At 38.9% G+C, this 21,864-nt stretch overlaps 1 protein-coding gene across 6 annotated transcripts in view; it reads left to right on the plus strand.

The window, feature by feature from the left end:
* The window catches only part of LEF1 (lymphoid enhancer binding factor 1), a 132,516-nt gene that overhangs the window by 76,412 nt on the left and 34,240 nt on the right, over positions 1–21,864 (plus strand). For all 6 annotated transcript variants that reach the window (XM_077142594.1, XM_077142593.1, XM_077142592.1 and 3 more), the window contains exon 4: positions 19,137–19,269. In XM_077142594.1, coding sequence (XP_076998709.1) covers positions 19,137–19,269 — 133 coding nt within the window. The remainder of the gene's footprint in view (positions 1–19,136; positions 19,270–21,864) is intronic.

The raw sequence follows: 21,864 nt of genomic DNA on the forward strand, positions 1-21,864 counted from the left end.
CCATGCAGTGGAAGAAATCAGGTTGAGTATGGGACATCAATAAGAATTTTAATGACAATTAAAAGTCCCCTGCTCTCTGTTCTGTGAGTTTTATTGATGCTCCTTCAGATTCCCAATGCACATTGCCATTAAACCAGCACTCACCATCAGCAATGTGGGTTAATCTATCTTAAAACTGATTTTACAAATATTCAGGTAAATAAGTTGTTTCTGACCATGTATGATACTTTCTTTTGCTTCTCTAACTTCCTTGATCTATAGCTACTTCCAGAATTTTAAAGTATTGGAATTCCGAGTTTTAGAGTCCCTGGGATCATAAGGTCATTAGCGCTGGAAAGGGTTTGGAGATATTCAGGGTCACACTTTATCATTTGTTCATGCCAGGAATCCAACACGCATGGGTCACTAACTTCAAGTCTGGCATACAAGGTTCTTGCTTGCTCACTCTTCTCACTTGCATTTACCTTCCATGCTTCCCACTGTGTTTATGAATCCCACAAGCAGAGACATCTGACTGCATAGTTGTATGAGTTTGCTAAAGCGGCAGGAGTGCAGTATACCAGAAATGGAATGGCTATTTTTTTAAATTGAGAGATCTTCACACATATACTTTCTATACATGGTGTATAATCAGGGGCTCACAATATCATCACATAGTTGTGCATTCATCACTATGTCATTTTTTAGAACATTTGCACCACTTCAGAAGAAGAAATAAAAAGGAAAAAGAAAAAACTCATACATGCACACACCTTACCTCTCCATCTCATTGACAACTAGTACTTCCATCTACCCAATTTATTTTACCGTCTGTCCCCCCAATTATTTATTTATTTTTTGTCCATATTTTTTACTCATCCGTCCATAGGCTTGGATATAAGGAGTTTCACACAAGGTTTTCACAATCACACAGTCACATTGTAAATGTTATATCTTTATATAGTTGTCTTCAAGAATCCAGGCCACTAGAACACAGCTCAGTAGTTTCAGGCACTTTCCTCTAGCCACCCCAATATACCATAAACTAGCAAAGGGATATCTATATAATGCATAAGAATAACCTCCAGGATAATCTCTCGACTCTGAAGTCTCTCAGCCACTGAAACTTTGTTTTGTCTCATTTCTCTCTTCCCCCTTTTGATCAAGAAGGCTTTCTCAATCCCATGATGCTGGAACTCAGCTCATCCCAGGATTTCAGTCCCATGTCGCCAGGGAGATTTACACCCCTGGGAGTCATGTCCCATGTAGCGGGAAGGGCAGTAATTTCACCTGCTGAGTTGGCTTAAAGAGAGAGGGTCACATCTGAGCAGGAGAGGAGGTTCCCTGGGGGTGACTCATAGGCCTAATTTTTTTTTAACTTTTTTACTGTATAATATAACATATATGCAAAAGAAAGAAAGAAAAAAGCAATAGTTTTCAAAGTACTCTTCAACAACCAATTACAGGACTGGTCCCAGAGTTTGTCATGGGCTACCATACCATCATCTCAGATTTTCCTTCTAGCTGCTCCAGAATCTAGGAGGCTAGAAGAAGTAAATATTTTTTTTATCATCACAATTGACTTTTTTTTTTTCTTTTTTGGGAAAAATAATATATATACAAAAAAAAGCAATAAATTTCAAAGCACAGCACAACAATTAGTTGTAGAACAGATTTCAGAATTTGATATGGGTTATAGTTCCACAATTTTAGGTATTTACTTCTAAGATATTGGAGACTAAAAGAAATATCAATTTAATGATTCAGGAATCATATTCGTTTGTTAAACCCTACCTTCTCTATGTAACTCCACCATTACCTTTGATCTTTCTATCCCACTCTTTAGGGGTATTTGGGCTATTGCCATTCTAATTTTTTCATGTTGGCAGGGGCTGTCAGTATTATGGGGGAGGGAAATGGAACTAACTGATGCTCTGGAGAGGCTGGGCCCTCTAGGTGTTAGGCCTGATTTTAAGTAGGCTTAGCCTATCCTTTGCAGGAATGAGTTTCATAGGGGTGAACCCCAAGATCAAGGGCTTGGCCCACTTACCTGGTTGTCCCCACTGCTTGCGAGAATATCAGAAATTCTCCAGATGGGGGAAGTTGTGTATTTCCTCCTTTCTCCCCATTCCCCCAAGGGGACTTTGCAAATACTTCTTTATTCACTGCCCAGATCACTCTGAGATTTAATGGGGAATCATGCTAACCTGGACAAACCAACAAAATCTCACGCCCTATTCAAGATTCTATGTACTTAAGGTGTTCAACTAAACTGACTATACAAGTTAAATTAGGAAATGCGCTACCCAAAATATAAATTTTGCACCCAATAAACAACTCTTTCTTTAGTCTCACACAGAAATTAAAGTTTTAAAATATAGATGATTTCATCCCTTACTCAGTATTCTGATATATCTTAGTCCTATCCAGATCCGCTTCATTCATATCTCTACTCGATGTCTGGTACTTTTTCAAATTTTAAACAGTTCCTATATAGGGGGCTGCTGACTTTCGTAGCTTCAGAGCTCTCACTCTGAGTCTCATAAATACCTGAAGTTTCTGGGGGAAAACCATGTTATATAGAAACAGCTCAGTATCTCAGAATTTAGAATTAACAGTTACACCTCCTGAATATATGTGACTACTGTAAGAGCTTACAATCTAGGACCCTTTACAATAAGCCCGAACCTGATAACCCATGTTCTCAACTTTAGTTTACCAAATTTTTATGTTATAGTTAGTTCATATGATTGAGGCATGATAATATTTGTCTTTTTGTTCCTGAGATTTCATTCAACTTACAGCTCTTAAGGTTAATTCACTTAGTTGCATGGTCACAACTTCGTTCCTTTTTGTAGCAGCTCAGTAGTTCACTGTATGTATACACCATAGTGCCCCCTTCCATTCTTCAGTCATTGTGCCCTTAGGCCACCTCCATTCATTGTGGATCTGGACACGGCCACCAGAAACACCAGTGTGCAAGTGTCCATTTGTGTCCCCACACTCAGTTCCTCTAGTTGTATACTGAGCAATGGGGTTTCAGAATTGTGGCAAACCCACCCACCCCCTGGCCTCCTGTGACGTCGTCACGCTGCCCTCTGAGGGGCTGCACCTCTCATTTCCCTATTGGCGGTGAATAGCTACATCTCTTTCTCTGCATTTTTTTCTAGCACTTGTTTCTCTCCGATCATTTTTAAACAGTTTTACTCACACATCATGCAATCCAATCTAAGTATATAGACATGCTTTCACTACCATACTCTATCTGAAGATGTTTCCTTTTCTTCCACAAAGAATGCATACCCCTTTCCCAATCCCCCCACCTGTTAACATTTAGTTTTGGCATAATGCCTTTGTTACATACAGTGGAAGCATATTACAGTGTTACTGTTGACTACAAACCCTAGCTTATATTGATTGTGTTTTTTCCCCATATGCAGTCTATTTTCAACTTCCTGCAATATTGACATCCATTTTTGAATGGCTTTTTGAAGGAGAATTTATTAAATTGCAAGTTTACAGTCTTAAGGCTAAAATATGTCCAAACTAAGCCATCCATGGACAAATACCTTGACTCAAGAAAGGTCAGTGGCTCTGTAACACCTTGTTCAGAGGGAAAGGCACATGGCTGGCAGCTGCTGGGGTTTTAGCTTTTCATTTCAAACAGCTTTCCCAGGGGTGTTTTTTGTCTTTATCTCCAAAGTATCTGCTTGGGTCAGCTCTGTGGCTTTTTCCAAAATGGTTCCTTCTTGAAGGACTCCAGAAGGCAGATTAAGACATACCTTTAATAGACAGAGATACATTTCCATGGAAACTACCTAATCAAAAGATCCTGCCCACAATTGGGTAAGTCAGATCACCATGGAGACAATAAAAATATCCCACCCAACAATATTGAATTAGGATTAAAGAACATGGCTTTTCTGGTCTGTACAACAGTTTCAAACCAGCACAATAGCTTATGTTTTATTTTGGTGTTTCTTCGTCCCCAGTTTATATATTTCCACTTTCTGCATTAACTTATCCAGTCATCCATCCATCCATCCATCCATCCATCCATCCATCCATCCATCCATCCATCCATCCATCCATCCGTGCAAACATTAATATGTCAGTATTCAGATGAAGGAGGAGACATATACATTAAACAGGTAAATTGAAATATCCTTTAAGCATTTAGATGGACCATGCTGTAGCACAATTGTATCACAAGACAAAAACTTTTGCATGAAGTTGTCTTCTAAGGAAGCAGAAATTTCCTTGAAGCTGTAAATCAGTAGTGAAGCAGTGTTATTGAGAGGATTCTTTGTCACCATTATTAACTGCTTCAGCAGATTTCAAAGTTAGCTTTATTTGAAACTTGCCAATCTACTTGACTGAAGGAATAACTGTCTCCATGTAGGAAATGAGCTTAATGACTTTTTTCACCAAGTGGAATTAATATTATATTTACAAAGTGTTTTACCATTTGCAAAGTGCTTTGCCGTGCATGCTATCATTTGATCCTTCAAACAAACTTAGCCAGGGAAAATATTAGCCTCATTTATAGAATAGTTGAGTAACGTGCTTAAGCACACACAACAAATAGCATTTAGAGCCAGGAATGCAATTGACTTCAAATCTAATATGCAATTATTTGTTTCCCAAGCCTTGGTCTAGGAATCTGGGCAAAGGCATTGTTTAAGAAAAGATTAAAGTGTCTTGAGAACATTCTCCAATTAGCCTTTAAATTATTTTTGCTCGTTTGTACCTTTCCCCGAGATTCAGAGTTGCTCTCAGATCTCCCTAAGCTGTTTCTCATGTTCTTTGGAGAGAGCTCATGGACTCATGTTGTTTGTTGAGTGACTATGTGTCCAAGACATCAGTTTCTGATCTCCTTCTTCCTTAATGTTTAGTCCAGTCCCAGTTTCTATGCATTTGGCCTAGACAATTACTCTAATATACTGACCTCATTTTGCAAAATATCAATCTGTATTCTTCACTACATATAGGAAGTAGTCTGAATTATTTGCTTTTATATATAAAATTGATTTGTATTGGGTAACTTTCAAAAATAATTATATCAGCATTTTATACTTTTTAAAATCTTTCCTTGAGAAGTAAAAGGAACTGGGAAGAAAATGCCCATTGAATCTTCTACAGATCTCTTCTCAATGCTGTGTAGTGGCTTCTTTCTATACAGTGACTCAAATCCGATGCTGGATGGGCCTAGAGGCAAGGAACCAGGCTGAACAAGTAACTGCCACTGAGTGTCCATCCACCCGTGTGTGCGGCAAGTGGGTCATGGGTCAGATCATCCCAGATCATGTCAAATGATGATCTTTGAACATTTCTTATTCTGGGATGGTTTCAGGCAGAGGTCAGGATTATCTCGCTGCTTGTCAAATAGGGAAAAATAACGAAAAGTTTGTTCCATTTAGCAATTTAGGGAAGGAATCCGTGTCTGTCAGTGGTGTGCTGTCACATGTTTAACAACCTGGGGGTGGCGTGTAGTTAATGAGAGGAAACAAACTTTTCACATTCGCCAATTTCCATGGCATAAATAATCCTACCATGGCCAATTTCAAGCTCCCCATGTAATAGTAACATACTCTTAAAATTCCAAAAATGTAGCAGTCAGCTCTTGCGAGCTAGTACAAGCCAGCTCCAGCACCCTACTGTAAATTCAGGGTAACCTTTTGGGAAAGAAAAATACAGATCAGCATTCAGTATCTGCCTGGAGCTCATCTTTATGTCCTCTGCCTCCCCCCCCCCCCCAAAAAAAATAAAGATGGAAATGCACAGTAAAATTCAGGAAAGAAATTTCTTTTATTCACTATGAATGGCCCAAAAGACATTTTGTCTCTGACTCTATTCACAGAAGTTCTTTTTTTCACTAACAGAGAATAGCAGTTGTTACCTTTGCTACTGTAGTTTACCACTGGCTATAGAACATTCTTCTTTAAAAATACGTAAATAGAGCTTGGAATCTTTTAAAAGGTCTGTACAATTGCTTCTTCTTTTTATATGATTGAAGCAAATAGTGTGTTCAAAGAAAGTTTTCTATCCTAGTTTGACTTCTTTGGGGGTTTCAAGATGAACTTAAAATGTTTAAAGTTACATAAGCCAGCCCAGTTTGTGTCATATAAATTACATTAATAATGCTTTCTTTGTCCTGTAAGGTTTCTGCCTCGATTTCTAACTCATTTCAGGATTTTGTTTTTAAATACAAAATAAAATATAAGTTTCTTTTCCCCTGACTCTTGTGAGTATATCTTATGAATAGTGATATCTCTGTCTCTGCTGTTTTTCTTCACTGAAAATTCGCTCCTTCCCCCCCCCCCCCAGACATTAGGCTGTGATGGGAAATGGAAAAGATTGAGTTCATTAGCCACTCATAATGAATCTGAAATGTATAGTGTTAGGCATTTTAAAAAGTAATCTTAGTAACTGACAAACTGAAGTTACATATAACTGATGTGCAGCACATCATTTGGTCATAAAGACCATTTGAACCGATAAAAGATAGATATCATTTTAGTAACTTTTTATACCATAAAATGAAATATTACAGTTTTGTACTTGTGTCATATAAATATTTTGTTTTAAATATATTGACTTGGCTGCCAGTATGGTGTATTGAAACCCAGCATTTAGTTGTCAGTTTTGCCAGTTTACCAGCCTATGATCTTGGACATGCTCTGATTTTCAATTTCCTTATCCATAAAAGATTACTTCTGTTAACAAAAATGCCTGCGTTTTTGTTGTTTTAGCAAATTGGAATGCACGAGAAGGGGCCAGTCTTACCTACATATTTTTCAACTTTAAAGCAGAGCTCCCTGATAAGAGATATGTCACATATGCAAGTCAAATATATCTAATTTTTAATTTTCTAGTAGCTGCATCAAAAGAAAACAGCAAAAAAGAACAGGTACGAAATTAATTTTAGTAATTTAAATCAGTATATTCAAAATATTATCATTTCAGCATGTAGTCAATATTTAAATATTGAGATATTTCAACTTTTTTTTCATACTAAAGTGTGTGAATTCCCGAGTGTATTTTACACCGACAGCACGTCTCAATTCTGACTAGACAGATTCTTAAGGGCCCAGAGCCTGGTGGCTAACAGTTATCATATGAAACAACTCAGTCTGTAGAATAGCTTTAATGTTTCTGTTACAATAGAAATATCACAATTACACATTCACAGAAAATGATTGGCGTTTCAGTTCTCAATTAGTTTTAGTCCTGAACTTACTGATAGTTGCCAAACTCAATGTAATTTATTTGTTGTGCTTTTCCCTTTTTATTTCTAAAGGGCTCTTCAGCAAATTCTGGAGGAAAATAAGGATGACAGCTTAAACATTCCTCTTTTCACTTATCAAAACATCCCATTTTAAGCAAAGACTACTTTACACATTTGGCACTTACTTAAATTAGGGAGGGTTTGCTTGAACAAAATTCGCACATAGGTACCTTTTTCCTGTTCCGTAAATGCTCCACTTCTGATCTTAAAAGTCAGATTTTATTTATGCTGAAAATAAGGCAAATAAATCTTTTCCTGGATACTATAGGTCAAGTTTGAGGGACCCACCCCCCCTTTACAGAGGAAATAATTAAGTTTGTCTGTCACCCCCCCCCCCCCCCCATGTAATTTCTCACTATCTGTTTTGTAATCTGAACATATAAACACCAGATCTGCACTCCCTGTCTGGGAGGCTGTGGAATTTCCCTCACCCCTGCCCTATCCAGGCTCCAGATACCTACCCCATCCCCAGGGATTTAGAGTCTTCCGCCTTCTCAGACCCCAATCTTTCTTCCTTTCCCACTAGACATTCTGAGCACATGGGGAGATCTTCCAATCCTCTGAAACTGGGTAATAGAGAGGTACAGTTGAGGTGGCAACAGAAAATGCTCCTTCCCTTTGGTTATGCACCCCTTGGTAGGAGAGGGTGGAGAGAACCTTTTTACCATGCGCCCAAACCAGCACCAGAAAACCTGGTCAAGTCTGTTCAGAATTTAGGCTTGATTTAGTTCAAAGGAGGACTTCTGGCAATTCAAAGCAATACCCTCCCTCCCTGGTTCTGGAGTCCCTAGAGCTGCCTCTTTCTTGTCTTTTCCTGTTGCCCATTGTCATTATAAAACCTTCCAGTTGCGCTAGGAGGAAATTATAACCTGCTGCCTCTATTCTGACTGCTCAGCCACTTTCACTAATGTGCTTGCCTTCCATTATTTCCCACTGACCCACACAAATACTGCTTCCACCAAGCTGACCAAACGTCAGCTTAGTAATAATAAAAAATTATGCAGGGATCTTTAAAGCACTTCTCTCTTGCAATAAACCAGCACTTTTTAATCTAGTTACCTGTCCTCCCGTATACACTCCATACCCTCCACCCCAATTCACTGATGTGTGATTGTGTTTAGGTATAAAAATATTTATACACTGCTTTCGTCAAATTTTCAACATCTGTGTTACAGAGAAGGTTATGAACCACTGGAATCTTGCCCTACCCCATGTCCTTTCACAGTAAAATTTTCACACATATATGCGTCTACAGGACCCCACTCTCTTACATCTAGCAGCTCAGGCAGCTCCTCCCCCTTCTCCTGCCTCCTTAGGACCTGGTGACCCTTTCTTTTACCTGCTCCTCATCCTTTATTCTACCGCTGAGCTGATAGCACGTCTCCTTACTCACACTATTTTACCACTAGCATGGTATGTTTCAAGACGGCTTTTTTGTTTTGTTTGTTTTGATTGTTTATCTTCAGTGGCTCCAATTCTCTCTTTTAATTTTCAAAGCATAATCTTAAACAGCTTTACTCTGAAAAAATACATGGAAAATTTAGATTAGGGGTGTGGTGGTAGTGGTACAAAATCGATCAAATAATAGGATGTTAGAACTTGACATAATTTTCCCTTTTACTCTGATCTTTACTCCGTGTCTGACCTTAACTCCAATTCCTCTATTCACAGGTTCCAGTCACGGAAGTGTTGATCCCCTTTGGCTGCTAGAATGAGCCATTTGGTTTTGTTACCATTTCTTTTTAGCACATCACAGTGAAAAGTTCATGTTTGGGATAAAACAGACCTGTATATAACCTGAGCTCTACCTTTGCACGCTAACCCGTGTGACTTTCCTGAGCTTGTTTCCCCATTTGAAAATGGGGAAAAATCTGATCACAAATGTAAAAGCTTATGTATGGTTCCTAGAATATAGTAACTATTCAATAAATGTGCCTTTTCTTGTCTTTCTCAGTCTACATTACAGGTTTTATTTAACGCTTACCATCCATACTTCCTCTCTCTTTAATTATATTTTTTACTTATTTTCCTTCCACAAGCTTCACTTCATAAAGCATTTTGTGCATTATGAGTGACTAATAAATGGTAAGATGATTGATTATAAGACCCATTAGTGACTCCCAGGAGCCAGATAATTAAGTTAAAATGAACCTTAAGGTGATATATGACCTTGTAGTAGAAGAGTTCCACTTAAATATAAAATAACGATTTTTCTAAATAATTGGCAAAGGAGTGGCCAAATCTGACACATTGATTGTTGATATTGTAAAGAAAGCAAAAGCTCAGTTTTTAAAATCTTAAAAATGAATTCATGTGGACCCTCAACCCTGTTTAGTCATTGCCTTTTAAAATTCCTTAAGCTGTAACCCTGTGGTTAACTTTGCACACAGTTCTCCTTAATTTCTCTCAGTTTGGGCAGCAGGAAGGGGAAGGTATGCTAATCTCTACCCTTGTCCCTTCCCCTCCAAACTACAACTCCTGTCAGCTCTCATATGTGTGAATACACACGCTCTTGAAGTTGGTGCCTCTGGATAAAGAAAGGCGTGAGAGAGAAAACACAAAACAAAACTTCAGAACTTCATAACATACTCCAAATATTATAAAGCTTCATGATGATGTTTGTGATGCATTTTATTTTTATCTACAAAAGCTTAATTGATGAAAGTAATTGTAAAAGTTTGGAAATGGGTAGCAAGGTAGTGTGTGATGGTCACACAGTACTGTGAGTGAGTGTGAGCATGGTGGAAGGAGGAAGGCTGGAGCCGAGTGTGTCACCAGAAGGAAAGCCAGAGGATAAAAGCTGGGACCGTATAACTTAGTGAAACCTAGGGTAGACAGTGGTGGCCGTTAATAGTTTGAATATAAGAAAGTTCCTACATGAACCAGCACAAACGTAGGTCCCTATTACAAGGTATTAATATTAACATGGGAAAAAAATACCGTTAATGTAAGCTAAGGTCTATAGTTAACAGTAACATCGTAATATTCTTTCATTAATTGTAACAAAGACACTATACCAAAGCTAAATGTAAATGATAGGGGGATATAAGAGGTATGGGACTTTTTTTCCTTCGGAAGAAGTGAGAATGTTCTCACACAGACTGTGATGGTGAATGCATAACTGTGTGATTATGCCAAGAGCCATATACTAAGGGACTGTATACTTAAGATGGATGGTATGGTGTGTGAATAAAAGTGCTTAAAAATAAAATAAAGTAAAATAATAAAAAAGATTAATGATGACTTTACCTACAGGAGAGAAAAAATAGAACGCTAAGGGGGTTATCTTTGTCCAGGCATTAGGCCCCCCAGCACCCTGAGTTACCATAGCCACCCTCTCCTGCCCCCTCCCCTACTCTCAGTGTTGATTTACTGAGAGTTCATCCTGCGTGATAGGCTTGTCCTGGTTACAAAAAAAGCAAGGAGTTTTTTCCACTGATCACAAAAGAGGAGTTCAAAGATTCAAAATGGGAGAAAGATCCAGTACACCTTTGCTAGCTTTAAAATGGAGTGGATGACCTATCAAGGTATGTGGGTGTCCCCCAGAAGCTGAGAGCAGCCCCCACCTGACAGCCAGCAAGGAAATGGGGACAACTGCAAGGAACTGAATTCGGCCAACAGCAGTGAGCTTGGAAGCAGATTTTCCCCTGGAACCTCCACACAGGAACTCAGTTCAGACAGTACCTGCACTGCAGCCTTGAGCTGCCCCTAGCAGGGAACCCAGTCATAGCGCGCTGGAATCCTGCCCCACAGAAAAGGTGAATACAAAGGACCAGTCCCAATTTTTATTATAAGGCTCTGAATTCTTTCTCGTGAACAGAGCTGTCTTGTTAGTATTGAAAGCCTCATTCAGACAATCATCAGAAATAGGTATTGAATATCTCCACTTTGCCAGGCCCTGTGCTGGATGCTGGGATAACTCACTAAGGTACAGCCTCTATCTCATGGGAGAGAATAGAAGCACAGACAAAGGTGATAAATGTATAAAAGAATATGTCCTAGGAGCTTTAAGTACAGAGCAGAGTATGGTTGAGTTTACCTGAGTAAATTGAAGAAGGCTTCTTGCCACTAAAGGGTACTGATCCGTATTTGCAGTTAATGCACATCAAGAATCCCTTTGAAAACAATAATTCAAATTTAACCAAAAAAATTAAAGGAGTCAAAGAGTTAAAAAAATTTAATATCATTTTAAAAGGATGTGGTATATGTACTTATTTCTGCTGCTTTGCCTTTCAAATTTTTCTCGAAAGGCAAAAGAAAGAAGGAAACTAACACATTGCTTTTTCATATAGTATCAAAGAAGAAGATCCACACTTATCTGAACAGACTTAAAAATAATCCTCCCTTTACCGTGTATATATAGATCCATGAGGCTGGATTTTCTTCATATGTTTCAACTAAAAAAACATTTCACAATGGAGTGAATGCAAAAGCAGATATCAGAATACAGCTGTCTTATACTATACCAGGCACTAAGGAGATTTGCAAACATGCAAAACAGTGCTGCTCTTCTCATGAAATATTTTGGTTTGAAAATGGTTATTTTTCATTAAAACATATTCTTTATGTTAAAATTTTAATAGGGTTAGTGTTGTCATTTAAAAATAAATTACTAAATATTTTTTAATTTCTTGTTTTAATTTTTAATATAATTTTTAATGTTTTAATATAAATAATTTTTAATGTAACTATTGATAGATCAGTCCTCAGCAATAAAAGCTAAATTGAGGTCTTCCGTGATGAAAGTGCCCTGAGTTTAAAAAGTTTGAGAATGGCTACTGTAGGAGATTTTTACAAATCAGTCAAGATAGTTTGTACTCTCTACTATAATCTAATAGAGGAAATAAAGCAAGCATATAGGAAATGTGTGTGTATATGCATGCCATAACAAGGTCTAGGCCAGAGTGTTATTAATGTAAAGTTTGAAGTGTGAAGTGCCATTTATGATAAGTTTCAAAAGATGGGACAGATTTCATCAAGCAGTGGTGGGAGAAAGGCTCTTGGATAGCAGTCATAGATTAAAGACGTGGTAGGAGAGTAGGGAAGGGAGGAGTTGGTGGAGAAATCACCTGAACAAAAGCATAATTCTAAATTTTAGTGCTTACTAGTCTTGGAAAGGAGCAGCTCAGGGTAATTAACCAACTGGTCCTTTCCTCTTTTCTTTATCAATTCCACAAATATTTATTGGACATAGGCTGTATGCCACAACCTGAGTGAGATGTTTTATTTGCATTAGTCAGGAATCCTCATCCTAATTCGGTGAGGTATCATTATACCCATCTAGATATGGAGAATCTGAGATTCCAAAAAATTGAGTAACTACCCATGAACATGAGTATGAAACTACATTGTTACTCGTCTCTTCCAGTTGGCATCCGGTGGTTGCCAGAAATGTCATTATTTGGTTCCTTGGAATTTAAGCTGTAGACTTCAGGGTCTCCTGATTTGGGTTTAGATCCTAGCTCTGCTGCTGAACTACCTGTGTAACCTTGTTTTTTTTTGTCTTGCTCTCTCAGAACCTCGACTTACTTCTCAGTAAACCAGTAAAAAAAACTTTCTTTTTTATTATACCTAATTTATGGGTGGTTTCAGGATGAAATGATGTAATATATGGAAATTGCCTGCTTTTGCCCAAAGTGGGGGTTTTTAATTTTTTTTTTTAATTTTCTTCTCTCTCTCTGGCAGTTTGTTTGCAGTCATGCTAGTTGGTGACAGCAGTCTTCTCTGAGTGGTCAGTTGTTCCCGCCCAAAGACTTCAATGCTCGGCCCCTCGGCAGGGTGGTTTGGAACAGGGGCAGAGAGAGGAGTTGAGTGCATGTTGGGGAAAGAGCAGGGACTTTGGTATCAAAGCATTGCCGGCACAGCTCCTCTCTCGACTAATTATTACTTAGCTATTTGTCCCAAAAGACTCAGCCTCCCCATCTGACATGGGGGTAATAAAACATATATGGATTAGTGCCAGAGTGTATAAAAAAGTGCTACTGTAATGACTGGCACTTAACTGCCAAATGCATAGGTATTTCTTTTCCTCGTCCTATGACACGTTCCTTCTCCTCTCAGCAAGAGATTCCAGTTGTCTGTTGACAGGAAATTCTCTGGATCATATTTTGCCTCCAGAGTTGGGCTCATGGAATATTTGTCCTTTGTGAACCTTATACTAGTTCCTGCTGGGGGAGACTTCAGAGCTGGGGACCACTATCATCGTCTGAGAAAGGCCGCTGCTTCACAACCAGCCATACGTCTTAGATCCAAAAGCCACATCACACCCGGATGCAGTGTGTGGCACGGGTGTTATCTTAGGATAGATTTCCAGTACCCAGTTATTATTAAGTCTAGTTGATACAAGAATCAATGTATCCAGGAAGGTGGGAGAAGGAGAATCAGTGTATCCTTTTGGAGTTCTATAAATCTGCTTGCCTCTTTTTGTTAGAAGGCTTGAGAAACTCGGATTCGCAGAAGAGAAGGAAGGCATGATATTAAATTACACGGTTTTTATTTCATGAGTACCAGACTTCTTAGGAGTTTAATAAAATGTAAAGTGCGGCCATAACCATCGAGGCCAGGTGAAATTCCTCGTATCAGTAGGTTGGTGGAGTACTGAAACCCCCTGGATTCGGTTATCACTGGGAGGACTGGTGATGAAAATGCACAGCCAATTGGAATGGAACTCAAGACCTTTATGCACAGCTGGATCCCATGCATTAGGTTTAGTTGGAATCTGGAGATGTACAAAATGGGGCCCAGATACCTTGCCAGCAGGTATCTCCCCTAATTACTCCACTTACCAGCAGCTCCACAGCCTTAGCCAATAGGGATTTGGGCCACATTTTAGCCCTTCCCAGAACCACATCCTTTGGAGACTGACAACTTTCACAACAATTTGATTTATTACCAGTGGTGAGTGGGTCATTTCTGGGAACGCTGCTTTGGAGGTGGCTCTCAGGATCCCTAAGTGGCACCCATACGGTGCCCACAGGAGGTGTGGGTTTTATAGGCTATGATGCCAAAGAGGTCCTTACCTGTAGAGACCAGCCTGGCTGGCAGCCAAGCAAGCTTCCTTGGAATGTTTTCCAGTCCTGGAGGGAAAGGCAGCAGTTGAGTCTCTGCAGTTCTGACCACTTCTACTGAGATGCCTCCTTGTCTGATGTGATTCCTGTGCCTGGGACAAAGAACACACTGTCCTTTCATGGTTGTCACATATGGCCAGGTGTGGCCCAGATGGTCAGCTCAGTGCCCAGGATTTTATTAACTCAGCTCTTCAGGAGGATGCCATTGTGTAGTGGTAAAGAACACGGCCTCTAGAGCCAGACTTTGTGTGTTTGAATCTGACTTTGCCACTTATTAGCTGTGTGCCCTTAGAAAATGTTTCAAATTTCTCTGTGCCTCAGTTTCTTTACCTGTAAAAGGGGTTAATAATAGTACTTGGCCTCAAGGGTTGTTGTGAGGATAAAGTGCTTAGCACACACTAAACACTTGGCAAGTGCAAGCTGTTATAATTATGTGTGCTCCGTGGGTAGGATGGTCTGATTGTGGTTCTTCAAGTTTAGGAAAAGGTCTTGCCTTCCTATTGAATACCTCGTGTGAGCATTAAATGCAGGTAGAAGAGCTGTCTCCAGAGGCCACTCTTGATATTTTCTACCCCTGTCCCAGTACTTGCTCTCTTTCCAGTGTCATAACTCGCCCGACCAGTACATGACCTGAGATAAAATAATAAAATAATGTGTATTTGGAATCAGAAGCACAGGGCTTGAGACCTGGCCCAGCCTCCTAACACTGTATGAGCTTGGATGAGTTACTGAACCCCTTTGAGCAGGAGTGGAGCATTTGAATGATTTAAGGCTGTCAGATATCTCATAAAAGTGGTGTAATTATACATTCTACCAGGCTTTCTGGGCTAATAAAACAAAGGACACCCATTGGGAATACATGATGATTCTCCACTGAGAGCTGAGACTTACCTGGCTGCACCTATGAATGAAAAGGTATCAAAGTGATTTTTACACTGTTTCCCTCCCTTACAGCAAGCTGTAAGAGTGGGGAAAGCACAGGAGACTTGGGTTCTGTTAAATGAGGTGCTGTGTGCACAGGGTGCCCAGCATGCATAAATAGCAGAGGAGACTGAGTATCTGCTTCTCAGTTCCATTGTGCTAGGCGGTTCAGGGATTCAGGGATTCCATTCGCACTGTATTCACAGTGACCCTGCACTCTGGGAGTTGTGTAGTGAGTCAGTGAATGGGACTATATTATTATAATTGCTGACAATAGTCCTGGCTCAAACACCCATTCCCTGATGACCTTTGCCCCTCAGCTTCTTGTCTTATTGCAAAGGATCTTGGACTAAATGAACCTTAGGGTTCTTATAGCTTTAATGTGATACAGATTATATAATTAGATACGTACTCTGTCCTATCACCCCGATTAATTTTCTTTCTCGTACTCGACGCTAACTCTTCTTATTTTGTTCTTTTTTAAAAAACACATTTGTTCTTTCTCCCACCTGCCGTCTCCGCTCCCAAGCTCCTAAGGCATAAAATGTGTGAAAATGAGGACCTTGTCTGTTTTAGTCAATGATGCCTAGAATAGAGCTTGGCATACAGATACAGGTATAACTATGCGTTGTAATATAGTTACATGAATTTGTGTATAGAGGCAGGTACTTGATTATTTATTTTCCTCTTCCCCACTTATTCCTCAGCCCCAAAATACACCACATTGTTATTTGAAGATTGGAAAAATAGAAGTAAGAATGGCTGTACAGTCTGCCTTAAAACTTCACCTGAGGGGCACTGCGATGGTGGCTCAATGGCAGAATTCTCACCTGCCAAGCTGGAGACCCGTGTTCAATTCCCAGTACCTGCCCATGCAAAAGACAAACGAACCAACAAAAACACTTAACCTAAGTAGCAGTGCCAGGGTTCTCGGCTTCTGTGTGCAAAGAGTATCCAAGGACAATCCTGATGTCAGAGGAAGCTCACACATTTAGGGCTTACCACCCCGGACAGAGATGGCCATTTGCTAAGTATCCGCGGTGTGGGTTGGAATCAGCTTTGTTCTCTATGTACATATATACGTGGTGGAGATGGTGAACAGGAGGCAAAATACAACCTTTTAGGATTCTGCTCATACATATTACTGAGATTTCATATCAGTGTTATTATTTGGTCACAAAAAATGGACGTGATCCTTGCTGGCTCGAACACACCTACTAGTACTGCCTTCGCGATCCATCTTGCAAAATATAAGACAAGGCCAGAGCTTAAATTAAAATCCTCGGCTTCTTATCTCCTTCCCACAGAAAAGCAAATCTGTGTTGAAAACCGTAAAATTAAGAGGAGCGCAAGGATAGCATAATTTAGCAAAAATTCATGGCACCAGATTCTGAGCTCTATGACTGGAGGGATAGGTCAGACAGTAAGTAGATGCTGCCTGCCAGTGCAGGTTCCTTAAGGTGGTGCTCGGGAGACAAGAAACACACGCAAAATATTTATTTCCGGAAGATTCTCCTCTGCTTGCTCTTTATAACTACCCTAAGAAATCATCTTTGTAGATTGTTTGGCATTTTGTTTCTTATGAGACATTTCAGAAGTCTATTCATGTGAGTTTATTCGTTGTAGCATGTAAGTGTTGAGATTTTTGTTTCCATTTTAAAAGGGCTTATAGTGTTAATGTCTTCCCATCCTTCCCCACCCCCATCCCCATGGCCTTCTAAGTTCCTAGTATTTAAGAAGCTCATTCTGTGTATTTGGCAGACTGCATCATTAACACATGGAAAGCAGAAGAGCATCAAAACCTTTTTAGCATTTTACACATTTATGTGCATAGATGTCTGTGCTGAGGTATAGAAAAAATATAGAGAAAATTCGTATGACTTCGCTAATGGTGCTCCATTTAATAAATGCCATGGACTGTGCAAGTTGTGTCATTAGAGAGGAGCTGATAATTATTACAAAATAGGAAAAGCTAGTACGGAATTATATCATTGTCTAACAAAGTGATTTTTTTCCCCTTGCCTTTTCATGTCATAGTTCCTTTTGGGTGGAGGTTGTAATGACAGGGTGTACAGAGAATTAGGTATTACTAGCTGTAAAGAGAATCAAGTATTACCAGGATAATTGTTCCTAATTTTCTTGAGGGTAGTCCTTCCACGCACTTTTTACACCTGATTGGTAAAAAATATCAAATGCAGAATTAGCGAGTCTTAGGTCCATTCCCGAGGGTGTTGCTGACACCCTCTCAGCCTTGTAGGTAGTAAACTGTGTACAGTGGACACTTCTCACTGGGTAGGTTTTCAGTTCTGTCTCCAATTTTTGGGGGGGGGGGGGGTAGAATGGTGGATATTTGCTTCTGGAGAAACTGATTCCACCCGTATTTTAGTGTCTCATACAGTAAATTCTCACGAATTCAAACTAATTCGAAGCATGCCTGAATTAGTGAATGTAATATTCACCATTCCTCTATTTTCCTTAAATTCACAAGTTGCTCATTATTGTAGTATTTCTGAGGCTGCTTCAATTAACAAATAAGATTAGTTTAAAATTAGAAACATTTTTGGCATGTATATAATTGTGCTGGGCTTCCTTTCTTTTTTTTCGTTGTGTGTGTGTGTAAATTTCTTTAAAATGATCCCCTTAATTAGTCTAAAACCTGCCAGAGTCTTGTTTATATTATTGATTTATACTTAGCAAGCATGTTCTTAAAAAAATGAACTTCATCATAACTCAATCCAAATGATCACAGATCCCAATTTAATGAAGTCTAAATAAGTAACCTGAACTTTTAAAAAGTGTTACTTAGTTTTAGACTTCCAAGTTAAACAGTAAAATTTATTTTTAAGCAAAATTTTTAGGTATAAGACATATAAAATATTTTAAAGTATAAAAATCTTAATTTAAGAAGTTCCTGCAGGCAGTTAAACATTTCAAAAACAGTTAAGCTTGACATTGGAAATTCCCTTTCATCATAGACCTCTAGAAAGAACCAGAAGCTGAACTAAGTAGGGACTAAAGCGTAATGTATGGTCATGTCTAATGGACCAAACTATAAAACATGGTAAATGGTGTAAAATGGTTCTTTAAGGTATACAACTATAGAATCATGAATTCATGAATTAAAGTGATGCCTGCACAATAAATTTATATTCATTGGGTTATTTAAAACTTTGCCCTTCTTTGTATATGAGAAATCTGTATTTCATGTATGATTTTTCTGTAAACTTACAATTTCTCCAATTAAAAAAACTATCTAACAAAAACCTCTGCCCCTCAAATTGGCAACAATTATTCATTTATTTGTTCAGTGAACAGTTTTCATATTGGGTGCCTTTTTATACCAAATTATATATAATTTATTTATATTTGATGAATAAAGAGCTTATAAATGTTCATAACTTTTGCTCCAGTTACCCTTTGTCAAACTTAACCTGAGGAGATACTCCAAAAAGGAGTGTGGGGTGCAGAGGTGCAGTGGTAGAAGGCTCACCTTCCATACAGGAGACCAGGGTTCAATTCCCGGACCATGCACCTAAAAAATAAAAAAATAAAAAAATAAAAAGGAGCGCAGTGTCCACATGTGCATACAGAGATTCACATCCTTTGGAATAATAATGAGCTCCCTAAATCTCTGTAGGGGCACTGGTTAAATAACTGATAGCCCTTAATATAGTGGGATATTCACATATTTAAGGAATATTTAATACGGAGAAATTCTGAAGATCTAAGTGAGGAGAGCCAGTGTTTCAGTTGTCCAGGGTTGAAGAAGCTTGCTGAGTTCTACTGATGGCGAGTCAGCTGCTCATGTGTGACTTTTTCTGTGGAAGAGGAAACAAGAGCTGTACTTCTGTATTAACTATTGACTTTGCTGTTATTTGCAGTCAAATAAAGTGCCCGTGGTGCAGCCATCCCACGCCGTCCATCCTCTCACCCCCCTCATCACTTACAGCGACGAGCACTTTTCTCCAGGATCGCACCCTTCGCACATCCCATCAGATGTCAACTCCAAACAAGGTGAGAGCACTTGCCTTCCGAGTTCCCTCCTTCAGCCCCCGCTGTGGTGCCAGAGTGACCCAACTAGTGGTCTTTGCCCAAAATCGCTGGTTGCATCAAAATACATTTGTAGGGGACAGGCGTAATTTATATGACAAAACTATGTTGTTGCTTCTTTTATTTTGCAGGATTAAAAAAAAAATACATGGAAGAAACAGCATTGCAGAGTAGTTTGCATAGTGACAGCTTTGAAAATCTATGATCCACAATATAAACCAATATGTTATGCAAATGTATTAAAAGTTCAGCATTCAGTGCTCCCTGCAGTATTTCTTTAGGTCTGCATGAACAAGGGGTTGATGGTAGTATAAAAAAAGAATTAGAAAGTGACAAAATAGAGGGAGCTTGTTACTTCAAATGTTATTTTTCTGAGCTGTTTGTGATATCTTTGGTTCTTTGCTGTTATAATAATTAAAGTTCAAAACCATTTCCGCTTAATGAATCTTATTTTGCTCTTCTGCATGAATACCAAGTTCTCCTTCTAGTTCTTTTAAAGGAAAACATTCAGCAGCAGAAGTATGAAAAATAAAAATGCCTAGTTTCTGCCTTATGGGTAAGGAGGTGGGCGGGTGGTAGGGCACAGAGCTCTGTTCTCCCAGCCTTCCTGTCTGTCTGCTTAAGGACAAACTTCAAAGATGAATTTGCTCCCGATGAGCCTTGCTATTTTTATGCACTTAAACACTCAGGCCTCACCAGGATCTTTGGAAGTTCAAAAACCCTGTGACAGCAGAGAATATAAAGGTGTAAAATTTTTCTGCCTTCTGCATTTCACCCATTTGTCCAACTCAATCTTTGTCTTACAATAGGCAAAAAAAGAAAAACAGATTTAGTGTGTGAAAGAAGGTGGAGTCCAGAGGCTGGGTATTTTTTGCTGTGCTAGTAACACTTCTAGGTTAAATACTTACCTCCTCAGTTCCCTCCATTATTCAAATGGAAATTTTATTTGAGGTCTTAGCTACTAGCGGACTTGGACTTTAGTGGAGCCCAAGTATCTGGACTCAGAGAAGGTGAAATCACCTAGGCAGTCACCCCCAGGTTTGCATCTATCTTATTGCCTCATTCTAAGTTTTTCCCACATTCTGCCTGCTTTCATCAAGGGTCTCTGAAGAATAAGGGACGTCAGATAGCCAGGTCTGTGATATATGGTCTGAAAGGGAACTTAGGGATCTTAGGAAGAAGTGTGATATGAGAGGGGAGAGGGAGAGGATGATCTCGGTCACAGTGAGTTTTAGATGCCTTTGAGAGACACAACGGGAGGCAGGAGGCAGGCAATTTAAACACAGGAATCACAACCCCAGACCAGAGTCTGGGCTAGAGATACGCATCTGGGAACCATAAAGCTGTATATGACAATTGAACATAAATGTAGAAGCCTCAAGTAATTAGCCAAAAGAATCCAACGGTGTGTTTTATTTTTAAACTTAACTTATTTAACTGACAACTATATCGTGCTTACTCTATCCTAAGCCCCATTCTAAGCATTATAAAACATTAACTTTTTTTTTAAAAGAATAACACATCATGGCACAGTAGTTTTTTCAAACATTCTGGGACGTATGGGCATGGCCCGAAGTTATCAACGTGCAGTTTCTTTGGAATCTTTATCATAAATATTTGTGTGATTTTTGCCTCAATTCCTTACTATTTGTGCTCCTTTTATTATAAAGATCCTGTTTTTAATTACGTGTTTGTCCTGGGCTTCCTGTGCCTCATGACCATGTACCTCTATGGATATCTAAACTCTGGTTTGCAATGTCATCATTTACGTATTTTGAATTTATATAATTCCATGGGGTGTATTCATCACCAAAAGAAAAATAAGTATAAAGCTTGCTAGGCATCTTGTTTTTACTCTCTCTCTCTCTACTGCCTGACTTTTGGGTATATGATGTAGCTCAAGTTGTTAGAGCAGATGATACTGAGGTCAAAGTTGATGATTTCAAAGTTCCTTCTAGGCTGGTTAGATTCATCCAGAAAGAAAGGGGGGGGGGTGAGTATCACGGCCACAATCCAACTCTCGATAGAACTGTCCAATAAATATAAACTGTTTGTCAGCAAAGTTCATTCTCATTTCTGGGAGAATAGCTTTAAGTTAATTACCTATTAGAAAGCACATTAGTTTTCTTCTCATTAAGAGATGCTGGGTTTAAGTACCTGTTTAAATCTTTGTATTACCCATTATATCCTTACAAATAATCACAAACTCTTATGGCATTTCTTACGTACCGGGCACTCTGCTGTATTACATGTATTAATGCATTTATGTCTTTTAACAAACCTATTCTGTTTTTATTACGATTTTACAAAGTGATTTTGTAACTTACTCAAAGACACAGAGCTTGTGTCTTCGTGTGTTCAGTAACAGAACACTTATTAGAGAGGCAGCACATCTAAGAATCTTTGAAAACAACATCTTAAAACAACAATAAAATATTTAGAAAACCCAGTTGCATCTTCTGCTCACTTAATGACCTAATCCATATCATACACCTGTTCTAAAATAGTTGATCATATTAGCTCAGCATGGGCCCCTTTTAACACTACTTTATTTCACCT

The sequence above is a fragment of the Tamandua tetradactyla genome, chromosome 24 (genome assembly GCF_023851605.1).
Source record: "Tamandua tetradactyla isolate mTamTet1 chromosome 24, mTamTet1.pri, whole genome shotgun sequence".
In the NCBI taxonomy this organism is placed as follows: domain Eukaryota; kingdom Metazoa; phylum Chordata; class Mammalia; order Pilosa; family Myrmecophagidae; genus Tamandua; species Tamandua tetradactyla.